We start from the raw sequence: 23,529 nt of genomic DNA, 5'->3' as shown, positions 1-23,529 counted from the left end.
ATAATCGACATTACCAAGGTGTCAACAGCTCTCGGAGCCAGTGTGTGTTCAGCCTTGATTGGGATCCATACATTCACTGGGTGTGACACCACAAGGCAAAAAGAAGACATTTGCCGTGGCATGCGAGAAAGATGTCTACCTGAAGGCTTTCAGAAATCTGGGGACTGAATTTAACTTGGACCACTCTACATTTGCATTACTTTGCAAATATGTGTGCCATTTGTACGATCAGCCAACCGCAGAAAACATCAATGAGGCTAGGTACAAAGCTTTCTGTATGGCATCATCAGCCTTGCCAGAATTATCTATCCTCCCAACAAGTGATGCCCTCCACCAGCACTGCAAAAGGGCAAATTATCAGGCTAAAATAACGAAGTCATGTGTAAAGCAAAAGATTGGCGCTCCATCTCCCACTGGACATGGTTGGCATCTGGAAGATGGAAATCTTCAAGTGACATGGATGACAAGAAATCCAGCACTGACAGTGAGGAATAGTGTGTGTGTGTGTGCGTGCTTTTTTTGTACCTCTATTCTATTCCATTTGTATCATTCCTTTTATTATGGTTATGTATATATGTATATAAGTTTATGCCGGTTGATTTAAATGCCAGTTGATGTGTATGCTCTACTTGTTTTGACTTTTTTATGTGTTGCATAGTTATTAGTGAATAAATCAATAAATTAATACTTGAATGGTCCTTATCATTGATAATTAGAATTATTTCCATTCATTAATAAAAAATGACAACATGAAAAGGTAACCTTATCATCCACTTGCACAATAGTTGTTTGTACTATAAATAAAGCACTGTTTGGAATTAATTTAGCCCACGTTACAAACACGTGGATGGTAATCAATAATTATTCAAATTCCATTAATTGATCAAAATGACAAGATAAAATGGTCACTTGCATAATTGTGCTTCGTGCTATAAATAAAGAACTATATAGAATTTATTTGGCTCAATTCAGAAATACACGAATGAGCATTATCGTTGATAATTATTATTTTATGTTCACTTTAAAATTATATTTTGCGAGATTCCTTTCTGTAGGTTAGATTTGACAGCACCAGGCAGGTTGTCATTTTCCAGTTTGTTGTCGTAAATCGGCAACGTGATTGGTCTAGCGCGGTCACGTGGTGTCTTGTGACGTCAAAATCGTCATTCAGCCGAGGAAAATATTTCTTCAGAAAACGTCTCGGTTTAAAAAAAGTACAGGATTCTGTGACGCGTAACTTTTTTTATAAGTGCAAGATAACTTGGTCATTTTTATCAGCTAACGGGCATGTAGTTCGGAGAGCACGGAGCGAGCCTAAATGAAAACGGGGTTCACCTTACGGCCTAGGTGGCGAAGAGACTGTGACAGCGCAGCGGCGAGACTACCGAGGTCACAGACATGACCGAGGTAATATAGCCCTCTGAACGCAGCACGCAGGAGGTGACGTTGCATATTAATGTGTCACAGTGCGCGCACACGGGAGGAAAAGCAACTGTTGGCGTGATAGTCAATGATTTTTTTGTCGTTTTTAAAGTCTTGTTGACTAATTAACGAATTGACTCAACTACGAAATGCTGTTTTAGGTCAGATTTTTAGATTCAAACCAGTAGCAAATGTACGGAAGAGTATTAGTGCCAGGCATAAGAAAAAATGATAATATTTTGCCTGTCGAGATTAAAGTCGACATGTCGAGAATAAAGTCCACATGTCGAGATTAAAGTCGAAATGTTGAGAATTTAACATCAAACTTTATTCTCAACATGTCGACTTTATTCTCGACATTTCGACTTTATTCTGGACATTTCGACTTTATTCTCGACATGTCGACTTTATTCTGGACATGTCGACTTTATTCTCGACATGTGGACTTTATTCTGGACATGTGGACTTTATTCTGGACATGTGGACTTTATTCTGGACATGTGGACTTTATTCTGGACATGTGGACTTTATTCTGGACATGTCGACTTTATTCTGGACATGTCGACTTTATTCTCGACATGTGGACTTTATTCTCGACATTTCGACTTTATTCTCGACATTTCGACTTTATTCTGGACATTTCGACTTTATTCTCGACATGTCGACTTTATTCTGGACATGTGGACTTTATTCTGGACATGTGGACTTTATTCTGGACATGTGGACTTTATTCTGGACATGTCGACTTTATTCTGGACATGTGGACTTTATTCTCGACATGTGGACTTTATTCTGGACATGTGGACTTTATTCTGGACATGTGGACTTTATTCTGGACATGTCGACTTTATTCTGGACATGTGGACTTTATTCTCGACATGTGGACTTTATTCTGGACATGTGGACTTTATTCTCGACATGTCGACTTTAATCTCGACATTTCGACTTTATTCTCGACATTTCGACTTTATTCTCGACATGTCGACTTTATTCTCGACATTTCAACTTTATTCTCGACATGTGGACTTTATTCTCGACATTTCGACTTTATTCTGGACATGTGGACTTTATTCTGGACATGTGGACTTTATTCTCGACATGTGGACTTTATTCTCGACATGTCGACTTTATTCTGGACATGTGGACTTTATTCTGGACATGTGGACTTTATTCTCGACATGTGGACTTTATTCTCGACATGTCGACTTTATTCTGGACATGTGGACTTTATTCTCGACATGTGGACTTTATTCTCGACATTTCGACTTTATTCTCGACATGTCGACTTTATTCTCGACATGTGGACTTTATTCTCGACATTTCGACTTTATTCTGGACATTTCGACTTTATTCTCGACATGTCGACTTTATGGACTTTATTCTGGACATGTGGACTTTATTCTGGACATTTCGACTTTATTCTGGACATGTGGACTTTATTCTGGACATGTGGACTTTATTCTGGACATGTCGACTTTATTCTGGACATTTCGACTTTATTCTGGACATGTGGACTTTATTCTGGACATGTGGACTTTATTCTGGACATGTGGACTTTATTCTGGACATTTCGACTTTATTCTGGACATGTGGACTTTATTCTGGACATGTGGACTTTATTCTGGACATGTGGACTTTATTCTGGACATGTCGACTTTATTCTCGACATGTGGACTTTATTCTCGACATTTCGACTTTATTCTCGACATTTCGACTTTATTCTGGACATTTCGACTTTATTCTGGACATTTCGACTTTATTCTCGACATTTCGACTTTATTCTGGACATTTCGACTTTATTCTGGACATGTGGACTTTATTCTGGACATGTGGACTTTATTCTGGACATGTGGACTTTATTCTGGACATGTCGACTTTATTCTGGACATGTGGACTTTATTCTCGACATGTGGACTTTATTCTGGACATGTGGACTTTATTCTCGACATGTCGACTTTAATCTCGACATTTCGACTTTATTCTCGACATTTCGACTTTATTCTCGACATGTCGACTTTATTCTCGACATTTCAACTTTATTCTGGACATGTGGACTTTATTCTGGACATGTGGACTTTATTCTGGACATGTGGACTTTATTCTCGACATTTCGACTTTATTCTGGACATGTGGACTTTATTCTGGACATGTGGACTTTATTCTGGACATGTGGACTTTATTCTGGACATGTGGACTTTATTCTGGACATGTCGACTTTATTCTCGACATGTGGACTTTATTCTCGACATTTCGACTTTATTCTCGACATTTCGACTTTATTCTGGACATTTCGACTTTATTCTGGACATTTCGACTTTATTCTCGACATTTCGACTTTATTCTGGACATTTCGACTTTATTCTGGACATGTGGACTTTATTCTGGACATGTGGACTTTATTCTGGACATGTGGACTTTATTCTGGACATGTGGACTTTATTCTGGACATGTCGACTTTATTCTGGACATGTGGACTTTATTCTCGACATGTGGACTTTATTCTGGACATGTGGACTTTATTCTCGACATGTCGACTTTAATCTCGACATTTCGACTTTATTCTCGACATTTCGACTTTATTCTCGACATGTCGACTTTATTCTCGACATTTCAACTTTATTCTCGACATGTGGACTTTATTCTCGACATTTCGACTTTATTCTGGACATGTGGACTTTATTCTGGACATGTGGACTTTATTCTCGACATGTGGACTTTATTCTCGACATGTGGACTTTATTCTCGACATGTGGACTTTATTCTGGACATGTGGACTTTATTCTCGACATTTCGACTTTATTCTCGACATGTCGACTTTATTCTCGACATGTGGACTTTATTCTCGACATTTCGACTTTATTCTGGACATTTCGACTTTATTCTCGACATGTCGACTTTATGGACTTTATTCTGGACATGTCGACTTTAATCTCGACATTTCGACTTTAATCTCGACATGTGGACTTTATTCTGGACATTTCGACTTTATTCTGGACATGTCGACTTTATTCTGGACATTTCGACTTTATTCTCGACATGTGGACTTTATTCTGGACATGTGGACTTTATTCTGGACATGTGGACTTTATTCTCGACATGTGGACTTTATTCTGGACATTTCGACTTTATTCTGGACATGTGGACTTTATTCTGGACATTTCGACTTTATTCTGGACATGTGGACTTTATTCTCGACATTTCGACTTTATTCTCGACATTTCGACTTTATTCTCGACATGTCGACTTTAATCTCGACATTTCGACTTTAATCTCGACATGTGGACTTTATTCTCGACATTTCGACTTTATTCTCGACATGTGGACTTTATTCTGGACATGTCGACTTTAATCTCGACATTTCGACTTTATTCTCGACATGTCGACTTTATTCTGGACATGTCGACTTTAATCTCGACATTTCGACTTTATTCTCGACATGTCGACTTTATTCTGGACATGTCGACTTTAATCTCGACATTTCGACTTTATTCTGGACATTTCGACTTTATTCTCGACATGTCGACTTTATTCTCAACATGTCGACTTTAATCTCGACAGGCACAATATAAGTGTTTTTTCTTATGCCTGGCCCTAATACTCTTCCGTACAAATGTAAGCTGACTTTATTCCGGAATGAAATAAATTTGACGTCGTTTGCAACCGGCAATCTGAAAAAAAAATGACTGAAAATCTGTAGATTCTGTGGAAAAACATGCATAACACGCTGAGCTCCTTCATTTATGAGATCAGCTCATAACGGTTTCTTTTATCTTGCTAGAAATTGATTAACTTTATTTTAAGACGTCAAATTTATGATTTCAGGGAAACTTGACTTAAGCTTTCACTGGAATTTATGGAAATTGCCCAACTTCTGACAGAAGTGGAGTCTCTCAGGGTACATACATTTTATCTCCTGTGATGGAACCGCGTCACTGCCTCTTTTCTTAGAACGGTTAATGTTTTGTTTCATTAAATTTTTATGAGATTGGCAGCAATGCTGTTTGATTCAGGTCCAGTGCACCGTCAAGATTCACTAAACCTCTAGACTGAAGTCAAGTTCAATAAAAAAAAAAATCATGGTTTACTATAGTTGTTTGCTTTTAGAAATACATGTTTATATGTTATTTAGTAACTCAATACAAGTATACTTTTTTGCTCATTTGAAATTAAATAACAGAGCAAAGGACAGCTCTGTGGGAATAGTTGGATATTTTAAACGGTATCGAGCTGGACACTTTTCAGACTACTGAAGAGTTTAAAGATAATTTTATCACAGAGGAGTTTTGGAGGTTTCTAAAAAATTAGGCTGTTCAGAGGGATCTTTTTTTTTTTTTTTACAATCATCTGTGCTGCAGCTCTGCAAATTCAGGCTTTTAAAAGTAGGTCTCCGTCAGAATCCCTTGTTAGGAAACCAGCAGTTTGCACCACCAGCTACATCCAAACAAAACTTGATTACGCTGGAAGGCTTTATTGCTGCTTTGTTAGTTCAAGGATTGAGAATTTATCATTTTATATCACCGTGTCTAATAATTCAGGATATTATACTCACTTAACTTTTTTCAACACATTTATTTCCATTCCCACATTTTATTTTAAGTTTATTTCTTTAATTTACACTCTATATTTTTCATTTTCACATTTTTTATCAATTTCGACATGTATTAATTAATTTATTTTCACTTTTCTGCACTTGTCCTAATCTACACATATCTATTTTCCCACTTTTCCAAATTATTACTTTTCTTCACCCTTTTGATGTTCCAAATTTTGGAGGAAGTGGCTTGTCATTTGAACCAGTCTTTATATCATTGTGGGATAGTTACAGTTTTATCTGCATCTATGTTAAATGGCGACCTTCAGCTCAAAGCATCTGTGGTTGCTGGTAGCTACGGTAGCTGTTGGAAAACCGTAGGAGGCCACTTAGCTGTCCTGGTCAATGCTGTATTGAGTGTGTCACATCAAATTCCCAACATTTGCACACTTGATGCAGATTAGTTAGGAAATTTAACAAAAGTAGTCAAAATAGGGGATGGTGCTGAGAGCTTCTTCCTCTCATCCTGTTCTCGTCTGTTCCTGTTGAACTGCAACAACACAAATGCGACTGATTGGTTACCAGATAGACTACATTCTCCTGCTCAGAAAGGTAAAATCACAAGGACACAGAGGGATGTGACTCATAAAAAGCCTCAAGACTCAAGCCATTAAAAAGTATTTGCTTTAATGCATCTCTCATGATGATTTCCAAAACCTATAGTTTTTAATGTCAAACAAACAGAGACTGAAAACAAAAATGAAGTTTCAAACTTAAAGGGATAGTTTGCCTCTTTTGACATGAAGCTGTATGACATCCCATATTAGCAACATCATTTATTAAATTTGACTTACCCCCCGCTGCGTCCTGTGAGCCGAGTTCCGGCCTCGTTTTGGTGTTGATGAAGGTAGTCTGGGGTTGGCTGGGGCCAAAAAAATAAAGCGTTTTGCTTCTCAAAACAATATGCGTTCAAAAGAGTAATACATCTGCATCACAAAATCGTTCAACAGAAAAAGTCAGACCTCACAATCGCTTGGCGCTATTTTCTCTCTCCCTTCGTATCACTGCGTGCTGTGTAAACCGTGCAGACCGAAGTGCAGACCGAAGTGCAGACCGAAGTGCAGACCGAAGTGCAGACCGAAGTGCAGACCGAAGTGCAGACCGAAGTGCAGACCGAAGTGCAGACCGAAGTGCAGACCGAAGTGCAGACCGAAGTGCAGACCGAGCAGTCCCCTGCTTCCGAGCGGCAAACACCGTAACAGGTGCGACTATCGGCAGGTGGCAGCCCGCATTGATATGAAGGGAAAGAAAATAGGCGAACTATCCCTTTAAATAAGTTGAGACGGTTGTTGATCAGAAACGAGACAGATTTAAATATCTTTCTTGGAAATCACGAGGGAAACTCCACCACCATCCTCTAAATGTGAACTTTTTCGCCAATTGAAGCCTTTCATGGCAGTTTAACAAAATGCCCTGAGACTATATTCTTCCATGCAGTTCATTTTGTGTCCACATGCAAAAAAAGATAAAGAAAGAAACTAGTGTCCCAGTTGGTTGCAAGAAATTAGGCAGAATTTGATTCCCAAAAGGAAAAGGCATATAATGATACAGTTATGATAAATTTACAAAAGATTTAACATTCAAAAATGAACTGATGAAATATTTGAAGTAACTTTATAGTCATGTGATGCAGCTTGAGTCAGAATTTCATGGTTATGTAAGCCTGACACGGCTTAAAGTTAACACTGACTTCATAAACCATTTTTCTTAATGATTTTCTTTGGGAAAAAAGATTATGATGCCAGCGTTGTGTTTCTTTTATTAAAGATAGCCCACGGTATTGATGTAGAAGCCATTACATCTGTCCAATGTCCAAATTTTACCTTGACCAGCCACTACCATTTTTCATTGCTGCTCATTACTTCTCCCATGCGCTTCTTCTTCTAACAGTGGTAGAAAGGATGGGTGCCACAATCAAAGTGTATGGTTGCCAAGATACAGAGGATAGGTCAACTTACCCTCTGGCTGATCTTACCCCACTCTTCCCATACAGTTTGCAAATATTTTCAGTTTTCATTTTCACAATGATAAAGTACATATAGGACATTTATGCCAAGAATATTTAGTGCAAAAATACTTTCTTATTCTATCATACAGCATTACAGGGTCAGGGTACCCTAACCCTGATAGGAACTTATTGTCATAGTGCAATGTTGAATCTGTTTTTTCCCTTTTCTCTCTCAAAGCTCGTTTGGCTCATGAAACACATCCAGACCTGTTGAAGCTGGTTGCAAAAAGTGAGGAGAAGGCTTACAATAATCCAGTCGTAATATCTTTACAAATCTCTTAACATTAAACAAATCTCTTAACCAATCATCTATTTTCTCCACTCAGCTGTACTTGATAAGCATACTTTATAAGCAAAGTGTGATAATGTGAAATTCTTGTAATTCTGAACAAACTGTACCTCTGCTTTTAGAGTTTTAAACTAACCAGATTTGATGTTGTGTGTAATCGCACTGCTGTAAAATCAGCCACATAAGATTTAACTTTGAGTGCGACAATGTGTTTTTTCTGAACAGATTTAATCGTTTGTGTTAAATTTGTGTTGTGAGGTGTTTAGAAACACCTGATTTCACTGAGAAATATGAACTGTTACTTTGAGCTGTGATTAACAATGCAACAGGGAAAGTACAGATGGTGTTTCTGCAGCAGTATGAAAGAAAAATAGTTTTGATAATATGAAAAATGTACAAACACTGTAAAGTAAAAGGTAGATTAAGTGAAAATTGCTACGAAGTAACAAGCACTGGTTGCTGTAAAAGAAAAAGTCAGTTACCCGAATTAAACAACACCAAGAAAAGTTGTCAACTAATCAGATCATATTTTGTGAAAAGAAAGTCCAAACTGCTTCAGTTTAGTCATGTGTTCTCAAGCGAAGTCCAATGCAATCATTATCTAATGGTTATCACTACAGAGATGGGAGTGTTTGCTGCATATGAGAAATCAGGAGTCACATCCCAAGGCAGGCAGTGGGGGAGGGGTTGATAGGTGGGCCTACCTGTCCTTAACTTAAATCATCCTATAAAACGATTCAGTACGGGAAGACACACAGACATAAAGTAGCTTCACAATGTTGCTTGTGCCTGTTTTATTTTTGTTTGCGTCATTCATGAAGATCATCTTAGCTACAGGTATGTTCTCGAAGAGTAACTTCAAATTAGCTCTTTCAAATCTGTAAAATAAGACAAAATATGACTTTTCAGGCTTTATCAAAATGTTGCAAAATATTAAAAGTTATTGAGGAAATGGTAAAAGAAAAATCCTTAGACTTTTTTATGACAAAATCAGGCCAAAATGACTGTACAGTTTCTTTTGTTCTTCCCACTGTTCTCTGTTCTTTACTTCTTACTGTTTTTTTTAAATTTTCCATTAAATATTTTATTTCCCAATTGTTGTTCTAGATTGGTGCTACCAGTCACAAGTTACTTGCAATGACACCTGCGTAGGTAAACTATAAGACAGCCATTCTGACATGAACAGTTTGAATGAATGAAGAAGAATCTGTGTGATTGTTTTTTTAAAAATGTATTTTATCCTCACAATAATATCTTCACAGGTCCAGTCGAATGGGGAGGGATCTCAGAAAACTGTGACGGCAGATTTCAGTCTCCAGTTAACATAATTACAAGGAAAATGTTACCAGATGGACGACTCACTCCCTTTCAATTAGTTGGCTATCAGGAAACGTTTCATGGTCGCCTCATAAATAACGGCCACACGGGTGCGTCTCAATGATAACTGTGTCTGTGTTTGATGAAGAGGATTTGGTTAATGAGTCAATGAGTCTCTGTGTGAAGCGGCTGTAAAATATGAGATTACTAGTAAACCGCTTAGATATACAGCTTATACTGTAAAACAGGTTGCGAAATTAATTATATTCACAGCTTTTGAGTCTTCTGGTATATTGGAAAATGGCTCCTGAAGTAAAAAGTGTTTCAAACCAAAGAAACTTGAGCCTGTTCTAGCTCCAACACACTGATAATCCTCTCTGTTTGCCACTGTACCTGCAACCAAATAAGAAGCTTAATAACAGTCATCAGTGGTCAATCATGGACCATTCAATATATATATATTTTTTCCTGAATTGTCAAATAATCATGTGTTGTAGTTAAACTGGATTTGCCTCCTGGCATGGTGATAAGTGGAGGAAATCTTGTTGCAAATTACAAGGCAATTGAACTCCACCTGCACTGGGGCAAAGATGGAGGACCAGGTTCTGAGCACACGATTGATGGAGAGACTTTTGTCATGGAGGTACTGTGTGTGATAACGGGAACATAACTACATGATAATGGTTATCAAATACATGAAAACTGCACCTCAGAAAAATTTGGTCATCCATAGATGCACATTGTCCACATCAAAGAAGAACATGGCTCTGTATCCCAGGCTCTGAAGGACCGCACAGGTGTGGCTGTTCTTGGATTTTTCTTTGAGGTGATTTTGAAATTAAGACTGTCTAAGATTTAAGCTTCTGCATCTGAACCAAATCATCTGCTTTATGCCGTCACAGCTTTTATAAATACATGATTGAGGTTTGCTAATTCGTACTTTATTCTTTCATTTCAGGAGTCTGAGTCAACGAATAAGAAATATGCTCCCTTAATTGATGCTCTGAAGGACATCACTCAGTCCCGTGAGTCATAGCAGGTGTCATGGAAAAAGAAAATGATTGTATCTCAGATACTTCAAGTCTCTTTGTTTTAAAGTGCTGTTAAAGTGCAGAGTGCAGACTAAAGTGCAGTTGTCATAAGATAACACAATGTCATAAAATGCCTCTGCTCAAATCTCAACAATAAATAGACCAAACCAGTAAATAGATCTGTTGCCAGCTTTACTGTCTTGTTATTATTTCATGAAACCAGCAAGCAACACCACTCTGCGAGACGTATCCCTGGACATGTTCATTCCTCCTCAGAAGGATTTGACCAAGTACCTACGCTATGACGGTTCCCTCACTACACCGGACTGTGCTGAAGCTGTTGTTTGGAGTCTGTTTGAAAGTACTATTCCTCTGAGCAGGAAACAGGTGATTTTCACATTATTCATCTATCTTGTTTTATTGACTGGTGTGTAGCACAGAGGTGTTTTGAACAACTTCATAAATGGTACAAGGCAAGGCGAGGCAAGGAGAGGCAAGGCAAGGCAAGTTTAATTGTAGAGCACAATTTTTACACAAGGCAATTCAAAGTGCTTTACAGCTACATAAAATCACAAGAAGGCAATAAAACATTAAAAAAAAAATTGTCATTTATTAATTAATTTAAAAGTGAAGAGTGCAGATAAGATACTTTCGGGTGTCATATGCGCAGCTAAATAGAACTGTTTTTGGTCTGGATTTAAACATTGTAAGAGTTGAGGCCTGTCTCACATCTTCTGGAAGACTGTTCCAGATGTTAGAAGCATAAAACTGAAACGCAGCCTCACCTTGTTTAGTCCTGACTCTGGGCACCAGCAGGAGACCCCTCCCTGAGGTTCTCAGAGCCCGAGTTGGTTCATATGGCTTTAACATGTCAGAGATGTACTTTTACCTTACATTTCATTACATTACAGTCATTTTGCAGACGCTTTTATCCAAAGCGACTTACAATAAGTGTGTTCCACATTGGTAGGCAAAAGAACTTCAAGTCACAAGAAATCATAAGTGCATTTCCTTCCAAAACCAAACAGCTAAGAGCATAACTAGTGCTAGAGTAAGTGCAGTAAGTTAGGTACCTAGACAAATGGGAAGACAATTTAGAAAACAAGGACAATTTAGGAAAGAAATAAGTGCGTAAGGAGCTAGGACGAAACAGGTGATGTCCTAAGAGGGTGGATCAGGGTAGTGTTTCCTGAAGAGGTGGGTTTTCAGCCTGCGGCGAAAGATGGGCAGCGACTCAGCTGTCCTGATATCAGTCGGGAGATCGTTCCACCATCGGGGTGCCAGAACAGAGAAAAGCCGTGACCGTGTCGATCGTGTGCAGGGACCTCTGAGTGACGGGGCAGCCAGGCGCCTGGAGGCCGCAGAGCGAAGTGGTCGGGCGAGGGTGTAGGGCTCAACCATAGCCTGGAGGTATGAAGGAGCTGTTCCTTCCACTGCCCTGTAGGCTAGCACCAGAGTCTTAAACTGGATGTGAGCAGCTACAGGGAGCCAGTGTAGAGAACGGAGAAGGGGAGTGGTGTGGGAGAACTTGGGGAGGTTGAACACCAGACGAGCAGCAGCTTTCTGAACAAGCTCCAGAGGTCTGATGGCAGAAGCCGGGGCGCCAGCAAGGAGGGAGTTGCACTAGTCCAGGCGAGAGATGACAAGAGCCTGGATGAGCACCTGTGCTGCCTTGTCGGTGAGGAAGGGGCGAATCCTCCGTATGTTGTAGAGGAGGAATCGGCAGGAACGGGTTACTGATGCGATGTTTGCCGAGAATGACAGTTGGTGGTCCAGGGTCACACCCAGATTCCTCGCTGTCCGAGTTGGCGTCACCACGGAGTCATCCATGGTGATGGCCAGATCTTGGAACGGGCAGCCCTTCCCCGGGAGAAACACCAGCTCAGTCCTGTCCAGGTTGAGCTTAAGGTGGTGTATCGGCATCCACCCCGAGATGTCTGCCAGGCATGCAGCAATGCGTGCTTCAGCTTGGGTGTCAGAAGGGGGAAAAGACAGAATCAGCTGGGTGTCATCTGCATAGCACTGGTAGGAAAATTTATCGGAGTGGATGACAGAACCAAGAGATTATGTATAGAGGGAGAAAAGGAGAGGACCCAAGACCGAACCTTGCGGAACCCCACTGGTGAGCCTACGTGGCTTCAACACAGACCCTCTCAGTGTTACCTGGTAGGTGCGACCTGTCAGGTAGGATGAGAACATGGAGAGTGCAGAGCCAGAGACACCCATTCCCTCCAGGGTAGAGAGAAGGATGTGGTGATTCACTGTGTCAAATGCTGCAGACAGGTCCAGGAGAATCAAGACAAAGGAGAGAGAGTTAGCTCGAGCAGTTTGGAGTGACTCATTACTCACTCAGAATATATTCTCCTGGTTTTCCTTTGTTCCTTTGCTAGATCATTTATTATATAACTTTCTTTTTTTTACCCTGACAGTAACCCAGTCAGTCACTCCACCCATTGTTTCCCTTCAGTTCTTTGGAGTTTGTTGATCCTGCCTCTGCAGCGCCTTTTGTTTTCTCAAAGCTACTGTGACTTTCACTGCCTGTCTCACCTGCTCCTCCAGTAGTTCTCCATTTGGGTCCAACCACAAGGAGAAACTTATCCTAACGACATTGAGTCATCCCTCCATCACAGGGCTTTATTCAATCGATTGTTCACATATAACTTTTGTCCGGGGAAGCTGTCAGTACACAATTTGCATAATTACCATTTTTATTGCCATGCCCAGCTAATTTTTACCTACCTGTTGTGATTCTCCCTTTGTTACAGCTGACTGCATTCTACCAGCTTCTGTTTTCTAATGGGAGAAAAATGGTGAACACCTACAGACCAGTACAACCCTTGAATGGAAGACAAGTGTATTACTCTGAAGGCCACCGAGCTCTTGGTAGCTCTGTATTACTCATTATGGCGGTGCTGCTTTCCAGTGTACAAAGCTTTGTTTGATACGCTCATCTTAACTCAAATAAATAAAAACAGCTCTTTACATATTGTCGACTCATACAAGAAATACAGCAAAATGTATCTAAAAGTAAATCGTGTACATGTGGATCTAACTAATCTTGTACTTGAAAGCACTGTAATTAGGGACCGAGCAGTGAAACTGCAAGGACCCTATTGTATCTGTAAGGTTTATTATTAGGGACCGAGCAGTGAAACTGCAAGGACCCTATTGTATCTGTAAGGTTTATTATTAGGGACCGAGCAGTGAAACTGCAAGGACCCTATTGTATCTGTAAGGTTTATTATTAGGGACCGAGCAGTGAAGCTGCAAGGACCCTATTGTATCTGTAAGGTTTATTATTAGGGACCGAGCAGTGAAACTGCAAGGACCCTATTGTATCTGTAAGGATTATTATTTTTCTCCTCCGTTATTCTTTCTTATTCTTTGCAAAAGGTATGCGAAAACTCAGGAAATTTTTTGAGCGCCACCTGCCAGTCGACGACATGAAAGAATCTAAAGCCCCTTTCACACTGCCGAATAACCCGCGTTTATTTCGCGAATTTAGCGTGTCCGCTGTTGTGTTCACACTGCCGACCCGGGCTGCCACGTCAACTCGACTCGCCTTTCGACCCGCGTCGGACCCTAGTCTTTTTGCCGAGCCGAGTTTGATGTGAACACAATCGACGCGGGTCGGACGTGGGCGTGACGTGAGGAGTTTAAAAGACAGAATGGACAGCTGATTCAGAACAACAGCGACAGGTGAGGACAAGTTTTACTCTGTTTTAGCCTACATCAAGTTGGAGACATTTTTTAATATGGCCAACTGGGGAGACAAAGAGGTCCGCGAGCTCCTCAGCACCCGAACAGAGGACGTTTTTTTCCGCCACATTTCGGGGACGGTGAAAGATGGACCTCTGCTGGAAGGGCTGGCGAGAAAGATGGGAGAGCGCGGTTTCCCACACAGCAAGACGCACCGTAAAGTAACATCTCCATGAACTGCATTGCAAAAATGAGTTCTCAAGGTGTCCCGCCATCGTTTGTTTGAAAAATTTGATGCAGACAGGTGTATTTCACCCTACCTCCGACGCATGGCTTGTGCCTACGTCATTGTACACGCCCACCACTTTATGTGTTTCGTGTGACGCTCTGCCACTAGGCAACTCCCCCTGAACTCGGCTTCAGGCGACACGGGTCACCCTGACACGCCAAGCGTTAACATTGCTCGACGCGGGTCGAAGGTGCAATTTGGACCCGCTAAGATAGCGGGTCGCAGTGTGAAAGGGGCTTAAACTTTATATTTTTGGGAGTCGCTCATTGGCTCTGTAGCGCCCCCTACAATGCTTAAAAATGGTCCCCTTATTAGGATTAGTTTCGCGTAGGACAACGAAATTCGGTACACTCATTCATCATGCCCTGACGCACAAAACAGTCTCAGGCCGCCAATGTGCCACGTCCACAGGAAGACGGCCATTTTGGATGGAAGGTGCGTTTTCGTGCAATTTTTGACCGATTCCACGCCTTGCATAAGATCAAACTCGTCCTAAAGATTTAATGCTACAGACTTCAAACTTGGCCAGGTTACTCTTAAGACATGAGGGATAAAGTTCATGGGGAAACTTTTTCAAAACTTAAAGGGTGTGGCCGTGGCGACGCTTCAAAGTTTGATGACTCGCCATCACTCGCCTCAAAAAATTAAGTCGTTTATAACTCCCACATACATTATCCAATCTGTCCCAAACTTCACACGGTGAATGCTGGACCCAGCCTGAACGCGCACATATTATCATAGTGACATCCACCTATAGCGCCACCTGCTGGGGGTTGGAAACATCTCTTTTTTTCCACATCTTGCATTTGATCGAACTCGTCCTACAGATTTAATGCTACACACTTCAAACTTGGCCAGGTTACTCTTAAGCTAGGGGGCAAGAAAACTCTTGAGAAACTTTTACAAGCTCTTAACGGTGGGGGCGTGGCCAGGTGGTGAAAATCTGGTGATAGCGTTTGTGATTTGAAAGCCTTATCATCATCGCAACTTAATGAAACTTGGCACACACGTCCACCCTGATGACCTCGTATGTATGTAAAGGGTATCGTGTGTGGGCGGAGCAAAATGGCTCAGTGGCGCCCCCTAGAAATTTTCAAAAACCCCTCCGCATTGGGGTTTTTATGTGCTTGTACGTACGCAGAGGGTATCGTGCGTGTGGGCAGAGCTGCGCGACTACGGTGTCCAGCGCATGCCCAACGTACGCACACCTCGGTCCCGCTCACAGCTGCTTGCAGCTTTCTAGTATAAATATGTATTTATGTTGCACATTTAACATGTTACCTCAGAAATAGTTTTACTCATTTCTACATTAGGTTTGCTGATTATTAATAAATCATCTTTTTAAACTTATATTTGCCAAGTTACCATGTTGATTGATCTACATGTCTGGATTGGCATCTACTGTGATGCTCTGTTGATATATTTATGTTCCCCTCACTTCCCATAGGCATTTTAACTCAAAACTATCTTTGTTTGTGGCATTCAATCCTCTAAATAAAGCCACATTTTCATGTTGACGTTTGTCAGAAATTATCTGACTGTGTGCCATCTCAGCTGCTTGTAAATGAACACAGTTTTAGTATGACTGCTGTTTAAGAAAGAATGCTATTTATGACATTTTTATAATATAACTAGATGTTATAAAATAAGTTTACATGATATTATTTTCCTGGGTGACTTTAATGTGTTTAACTTAAAGAACATATATCACAAAGTAAGACATTGTTTTATGAAAAACTTTGCCTTAAATTAGCTTTAGTCTCCAGAGAAAAAAGCAAAATTTCTGGATCTTCCATGCATATGGATTCTTCTCTGCATGATAGAGCTTTAATCTGTATTTGTGGATGTCAGGGTGAACTGTGTTCACAACAATGACTTCTGAAAGTTTTCCTGAACAGTAGCAGTGTTATTTCATGCTAAATTGAGGAAGAAATTCCTCTTATCTGTTCACTGTATTTTAAGACAGTATCTTCTTTTGCATCCACTAGATGGCAGCACCAAACAAGTCTGTTCAAGCTTCAAACTGTATATACAGTATTTTAAATTGAATGTCTACAGAAACTTTATTTCCATATTTTGGATTCCTGTTGAGGTTTAATATCTAATTTCTGACCTGATAACAAACACAAAGCCATGAGGTGAAGAAAAAGCTGGAAGGTTTAGAGGGCAAAAGCAGGCATGATGTCTTTTTGTGGGGCAAGTACACTTATACTTATAGATTCAGTTTCCTGTTGCTCCCCTGTGCATCAGTTTAGCACTCTTTGTTCATTGCATACCAACTTACATCAAAAAAATGTTTTCAAACTGTCTACTTTGTAAGAATAATTCTGAGATCAATCATCAAAGGTAAAATATAATTCAATCAATGCTCTGGAAGGATAATACCTTGGATGTAATTAGATGTCGTGATTGTTTCTGGCAACTGGACACTATCTATATCACCCTAAGTCAGAGAGTGGATCACTGCGGATATAATCCCATGTTGTTCAAGAATAGACGTCTGATGCAAGCACGGCCCCTGGTGCAACAGTGCTGACATAATCTGCAGGATGCACAGTCATGCTTGCCGGCTAGAGGTTCATTCCTAATTCTTAAACACAATCAGACACATCATCACAAAAATACATGCAGTTTTGTGTGTGCACATGCTCTTGGCTTTCAGTCAAATTAAACTCTTCGTCAGTTCTTGCATTTTCACAATCTTTAGCATTACAGTCCACTTCTTTTCTCGGTTTGAGCGTGCCGCCCATCCCCCACTTCCTCTTATTTCACTTGGTGTGACTCTGAGGTTTGGGTTGTCGTGACAACAGAGGACACAGGCCGTCTGTACTCTGTTTGCAAAGTTTCTGTTGTTGCAAGCATATTGCACATTGGCTGCTGGGATAGGGAAGCCTTGCACCACCATCCCCCACCCACACCTTGTCACATACATGCAAGCGCGAACGAGTTCTCAGAAACATCACTGATATATGAGGCTCTTCCTGTTATCTAAACACAAAGTTTTCGATCTGCACAGATAGATTGTTTGATCTTGAGGAGCACCACACTCCCTTTGCCTATATGTATGAGCTCAAAGATCTAACTCTTGAGCTCTTTCATACAATAAAAAATTATTTCAGTGATGCTTCATCATTAACTTGCAGTCATCAGTGCTGCATCAGTGAAGAGATTTGAGGTAAGTTGTGAGCATCCACAAGAATTATTATTGAAACCAGAAATCTGCTTCAGGGCCCAGCGTTGAAAAAGCAGGTGCCACCTCCTAACAGTATGTCCTTAAAAGGGATAAGATCACACTTAGCAGCCGTGATGCAGTGCGTCAGAGCTTCACGGGTCTAGGCTTTGAATTTGCATGTGTGTGTGTGCAAGTGAAGATTTAACTAAGATCACTTCTTAAAATTTAAGTTTGATAATTCAGATGTGCTTCTATATCGTGAACCAGTTAACTGACTCTTTAGAGAGTAAAAATTAAACATAAAACTTATACAGTACTCTGAAATATAATGTAGGTAGAAAGGAGCAGTTGATCTGCAGCAGAAACAGGTCCATATGTACAATAAATAATCAATTCATCAATTCAATAATTCATAGAATATATCAAAATCAATAGAACATTTTTTAGTTGATTCTTTTGAATAAAAGGACGTGTTCACACACTTCAATACTCTTCCCACTGGTGTGTGTGTGTGTGTGTGTGCGTGCATGTGGGTGCACGTCTGAACACACTCGTCTGCATATCTGTTCTGTGTGTGTGCAACTGTATGAGCTTTTCCTGTGTTAACCACGTGGCTCAGACAGGGTTAATAAAAAGATCACGCTCACTTCTGGGTTTTCTCTCTTCTCTGGAGTCCAAAGGCTGGTAAGATCCTGACGACAATCTGATGACCACTGCTTTTATTTGTCGTCTGTTTCCACTCAAAATGCTCTGGTTCCAACTGTATGTCTGCATCATTTAACATTATAGTCATCTGTTTTGGGTTGTTTTTATTTCTCAGCTATCAAATGAACTGCCATAAACTGACCCGTTACTTTGCAGTGTTTTCAAGGGAGGAACGAGAAGCTACTGATGTACAGTGTTGTCACCCATAAAGTAGAAAGCACTACTAAACTTCATTACATAGTGTAGTGTTTCCTACTTTATGGATGAGTATACTGTTGGCTGCAGAGGAAACTAAAAGGAAAAACCAACTGGACCGCGTGAAAGTTTAACACCATATTGTTTTTGTTATTTAATGTTGCATTATATAAATTATACATCTATCATAAGTTGATAGAATCAAGTTTCATGAAAAAGTGGTGTGTTCTGTGAAAGAAAGTAGGTAAGAACTGAGCAGGTTCCAAAGTTTATTTTCAGTTTATGCTTTAAAGCTTTGATGACAATTAGGACTAAGTAATCATTTTTATACAAAGTTTTAGTTACATTTTTTTTTTAACAATGAAAACTGCTGCAAAACTCCAAAAAATGTGTTTTCAAATGTCTCGTCACTGCATAGGAAATAAGCCTGATATATGAATATTGTATAAGGCAAAAATGTACAAACTGAATTTATACGCTCTCGTCTGCGAGACTAAAAGTGTAATTCTTAAGGCTAAAATAATCTGTTATCAAGTGATTTAATCTGTGAACGTCGTTAAATGCAGAAATTTAGCCACAAAAATGAATGTATCATTTGTAGCAAAGTTTTTTCCTTTCTTAAAAAGATTGTTAATTCTTAATTTTCTGTATTTTTTATGCACCACAACATTTGTCATTTTCTCTGAATATTTTCAATAAAAGTATTGATCTGATGAATGGACTGTTTGATGAGAGCTTTTTTCACTTTGCAACATCATTACTGACAAACGCTTGGTTATTTACAAACTAAAGCAAATTTTGTATCTCACTATCATATAAAACTTTAAAAAATAATATTTTTGACACATGTCAACTATTTAAAAGTAAAAACTGTTGATTTCTCGCTTTGTCTGAGACTTGGCATTTGTAGCAAATGTGATAGAGCGGCAGGTTCTTCTAATTCCAGGGTAAGGGCTGCAGGAAGTTCGATGGAACCAAACCTCGTCGACCGTGAAGATCTCCCTATGAATAAAATTAAAGTTAAGCTCGCGTGCAAATATCAGTCAATAATCAGTCATTTTGTAGTAACTGCAGAGGTGCTCACATAGTAAAATCCATCTTGATCCATTTCCCCCAACACATAGATTATGTCTCCTGATCGAAAGCCGAGTTCAACCTGCAGGACAAAAGAAGTCACCTTCTTCTTGTAAAACTGTAGATTAGTCTCAATTTAGAAAAAGATATGGGGTTCATTTGAACTCCGTTTCTTGTGCTTACTTCACTGTCCATGTTGGGTGAACTTTCCCATGGATCGTAGTCAAATAAGGCCACCATTCTTCGAACAACCACATCATCCAACATGCTGGACGCTTCGCTCAGATCGGGCGTAAAAGATATAGCTGTATGGCAAAACAGATCACACAAAATTTTGTTCTAAGATAGAGAGTCAGCAACAAAAAGGTAACTAAAGGTCAGTAACAACATCAATCCTCAAACTCCTTCCGCACAGAGAAAGGCCCTCGTCATTGGCTCTATATTTTTAGCAATACATTAAATAATTCTACTTGCATTGTTCCTATTTGTTGTGTAAACGTTTTTAAACCTCCTGCCCACACCGCTCAATAAAAACAGCCTTGCAGATTATCTCTGAGCAAATGGAGACTGATTAGTTCAGCCTCATTAAACAGTTATGCCATCGTAATTGTTGTAAGTAGACAGTTTTGTTTCTCATTGTTTATCTTCTGTGTTTTATGCCAACCTTATAGTTCCACAAGTATTGTGTAGAAACAGAGCACTGATACCTGTCTGGTCTACAGGAAGAAACCCCTGCTGCATGAGTAGATGCTTCAGGTACTCGTCGTCCACAGGAATTTCAGCCACCATGTTACTTGGCACATACCCGGAGAGACCGCCAGACTCACCGTTATAGAAACCATCATCGTCTTTGTCTCCAAACACCTAACAAATGAACAGACTTTATTGGAGCTTTTGGACAAAAAGATGTGCGTGTGTGTTTGCATGTTGCTGCAGCAGCAGACGGATTCAGTGAAAAAGGCGGCAAATCACATCAATGAGCTGGAAACGGTAACAGGAAATAAAGAGACAAGCTCATGTCTTTGTACATGTTCAGCAGGCCTGAACCCTGCACAAACAGGAAACAACCACCGCGCTCTTTCAAAAAAGTTTTTTAGCTGATGAAATGAGGAAACATGCCTCGTGTCTCAGAGAAGCACTTAAATGTGAACCTTCAATAGTGCTTGAAATAAAAAAAAAGAGAATTTACCTTGATAATCTGGCCAGGCACAAAGGGCAGCTCCTCAGCAGCCGTCTCATAGTTGGGAGACATGGCAGCAGGGTTGTACGGGTAAAGTGCCACAAAAAGTCGTACGGTGGGAATGGACACCTGGCTCGCAGTCTCAAGATCCCATTCCCTGAGATCCTGTGGAGTAGCGATTCTCACTTCATCTGGGAATATCAAAACATCCAACTCGAGCCCTGTCTCCATTTACAGCAGAAAGAGCGCTCGACTGTCCACCTGGCAGACAGATGGCTGCTGTATGCAGCAGACCTCTCCTTACCTTCATCCTAATTTGAGGTAACTAAGCTAAGCAGAGGGAGCAGTAATCCTCTTTGTAGCAAGTAGATATATTCATGAGTTCAGCAAAGACTGAGCACTGTAATACTGCAACATGCAAAGAAATGAGAGGGACGTTTTAACAACACAGCATCAATTCATCATTTCATTTCGAAAGAGAAACACAAACAGACCTGTGGTGTCTGCTGTGTGAGCGTACATTAAGAATATTAGCATTACGATTTTATTTAAATAATTCTTTACCTTTGATTTGATCCAAACTGGGCCTACTTTTCAATCTGCTGTGCAAGATAAAAAAGAAATTATAATGCAACCACACAATGTAATAAAAAGTTCATTAAAGCATAGATCAATTTGATTCTGCAATACAAGAAATGTTGGCTTTGTACAGTATACAGGCAGTAAAACAAGCCATATTAGGGCACAGTCTTCTTAATTTTAGCCTCCTCGTCTTCCTCTTTCTCCTTACTTGGCATGACCTAGTTTACATGTCAGTGAAAATAAGCATTTCCCATGTTGACCTCTGGCCTGGTCACCAGGTCATAATCTGCCTGTGAGAGACTCACAGAGAAAAAAAAGGAAAAAGTTGGCAACCTGTGGAGGGAACACATCAACTATTGTCAGTCTAATGTAGGCTGTCGCCATGTTTACTCCTCAAACCACCTGTTGATGAAGCTTTTATTTCAGGAGGTTAACGTTCAGCTTCAGGTGTTGATGACATGTGCCTTTACCATTTCTTTTTAACTTTGCTCTACAAATTTTTCGTAAGGACATTGTTGAGGAAAATCAGAATTTTTTCTAACATGAAGGTTGGATGTTTTATTCAAAAGCACACATCGCTAAACACACAAATCACACAATGGTTAACTTTCATTTAATTGATTCAATTAGATAAAGAACTTTTATGCTAAAGATGTTTCAGTGAATTTTTATGTCCCCTAATCTAAATATCAGTTTAGATTGAATTCACTGATATCTTTTGTATTGCGTCATTATGGTTCATGTCTTTTTGATATAAATTTGTTGTATATCACATAATTATCTATAGATGTATCACTTCCTCAGGTTGTTTTTCAGTATGTATCTTTTGACTCAGAGTTTTTCTTTTTTGAAATCCTGTCTTTCAGCCTGTTGATGTATGCGGTGAGAAGCTCTGTACAACTGTCTTTGCAGGATTAAATAAAGTTAAATTTAATGTTGCACCCCTTGTGCTTCGAGGGCTTGCTCTGGGTCAGTGTCTTACAGTTTTACTCTAACACTCATGTCCTAGGATTCCTGCAAAGTACTAAGGCAAATAGTTTTTTCCACTCTGAGTCTCAATTTTGGCCAGAAGAGGGAGCTGTGAACAGCTCATATTGCAAGACTTCAATCTACAGTGGAAGATGCACCAGACAAAAGCAATTTACATTCAGTGTGACAACTAGCTTGATGTTGGTTTGTGGTGCTGAATTTATAGATGATATGATAGAATAAAAGCTGCTGTCTTAGTAGAAATACAAGTGCCAAGTTTCTGAAAGAATACTTTATAGAGTAAAAGTCTTGTGATCAAAATGTTACGAGAGTAGAGTGAATGTGTAAGAATTGTGACATCAGCACGGCGCTATAAGGCAGGATTCTCATGGACGCGTTTGTTTTAACACTGAAAGGTGAGCATCCTGACGCTTGGAATCAGTCATGAGCTCAGACCCACGAATTGTGAGCTGATTTGATTTGTTGGTGTTGAACTGTTCTCAACTTTCCACTTAAAGCTAAGATGTCACTCCATTCAAATTGAATGAGAAGCAAGACCGTCTTAAGTTCCACACAAAAAAGCCCCATCCAGGATTTGACCCAGGAACCCTCGCAGAGTCAAGCGACAGTACCAACCACCTCACTCCCGTGGAGCACTATTATGATAATATATAGAATAGATAGTAAAAACTAGGGTTGTATAAAAGTTATATATAGATGGTTGTGGCGTGAATCAGCTGAAACCAATAAAAACGGTAAAAAACCCCTGAAAATACAGAATAGTATCTGCAGAAGGTAGAAACAGATGGTAGATTAACTGACGAAGAAAGCCAAGAGCAGCCTTGCCTGTTATTAATTATTTTAATGCTGTTGTATCGAGATCATTATTCTGTTATCTTGAGATAACAAAGTTCACTTACCTGATAACAAGTTAATTCATCTCATTTTCATAAGAAATCTACCTTTTATTTTTCTCGTATTTACAAAATGTTATTATGAGAAAACT

General features: G+C 39.8%; 2 protein-coding genes across 2 annotated transcripts; one reads left to right on the top strand and one right to left on the bottom strand.

The window, feature by feature from the left end:
- Nucleotides 1-9,576: 9,576 nt before the first annotated feature.
- On the top strand, nucleotides 9,577-13,600 carry ca4b (carbonic anhydrase IV b). The gene is made up of 6 exons (XM_075474592.1): nucleotides 9,577-9,737; nucleotides 10,125-10,270; nucleotides 10,361-10,453; nucleotides 10,586-10,652; nucleotides 10,882-11,045; nucleotides 13,424-13,600. Exons 1-6 carry the CDS (start codon nucleotides 9,650-9,652, stop codon nucleotides 13,598-13,600), a joined length of 735 nt encoding a protein of 244 aa, XP_075330707.1. The 5' UTR covers nucleotides 9,577-9,649.
- A 5,381-nt stretch (nucleotides 13,601-18,981) lies between these two features.
- LOC142388788 (RIMS-binding protein 2) lies at nucleotides 18,982-21,334 on the bottom strand. Its single transcript, XM_075474345.1, has 5 exons — nucleotides 20,982-21,334; nucleotides 20,500-20,656; nucleotides 19,976-20,097; nucleotides 19,803-19,874; nucleotides 18,982-19,720 (listed from the first exon to the last, which is right to left on the bottom strand). Exons 1-5 carry the CDS (start codon nucleotides 21,201-21,203, stop codon nucleotides 19,655-19,657), a joined length of 639 nt encoding a protein of 212 aa, XP_075330460.1. The 5' UTR covers nucleotides 21,204-21,334; the 3' UTR covers nucleotides 18,982-19,654.
- Nucleotides 21,335-23,529: the final 2,195 nt, after the last annotated feature.

This window comes from Odontesthes bonariensis, chromosome 9 (genome assembly GCF_027942865.1).
Source record: "Odontesthes bonariensis isolate fOdoBon6 chromosome 9, fOdoBon6.hap1, whole genome shotgun sequence".
NCBI lineage: Eukaryota > Metazoa > Chordata > Actinopteri > Atheriniformes > Atherinopsidae > Odontesthes > Odontesthes bonariensis.
The sequence above is the reverse complement of the archived record's forward strand: the minus strand, read 5'-3'. Positions and strand labels throughout refer to the sequence as shown.

Excerpts from the sequence above, each read along its gene's own strand:
- ca4b (XM_075474592.1), top strand. The coding sequence starts at position 9,650 with ATGTTACCAGATGGACGACTCACTCCCTTTCAATTAGTTGGCTATCAG. Across the intron at positions 9,738-10,124 it reads CATAAATAACGGCCACACGG|TTAAACTGGATTTGCCTCCT; the intron begins GTGCGTCTCAAT and ends CATGTGTTGTAG. Across the intron at positions 10,271-10,360 it reads GAGAGACTTTTGTCATGGAG|ATGCACATTGTCCACATCAA; the intron begins GTACTGTGTGTG and ends GGTCATCCATAG.
- LOC142388788 (XM_075474345.1), bottom strand. The coding sequence starts at position 21,203 with ATGGAGACAGGGCTCGAGTTGGATGTTTTGATATTCCCAGATGAAGTG. Across the intron at positions 19,875-19,975 it reads CACCCAACATGGACAGTGAA|GTTGAACTCGGCTTTCGATC; the intron begins GTAAGCACAAGA and ends TTTGTCCTGCAG. Across the intron at positions 19,721-19,802 it reads ATCAAGATGGATTTTACTAT|GGAGATCTTCACGGTCGACG; the intron begins GTGAGCACCTCT and ends TTTTATTCATAG.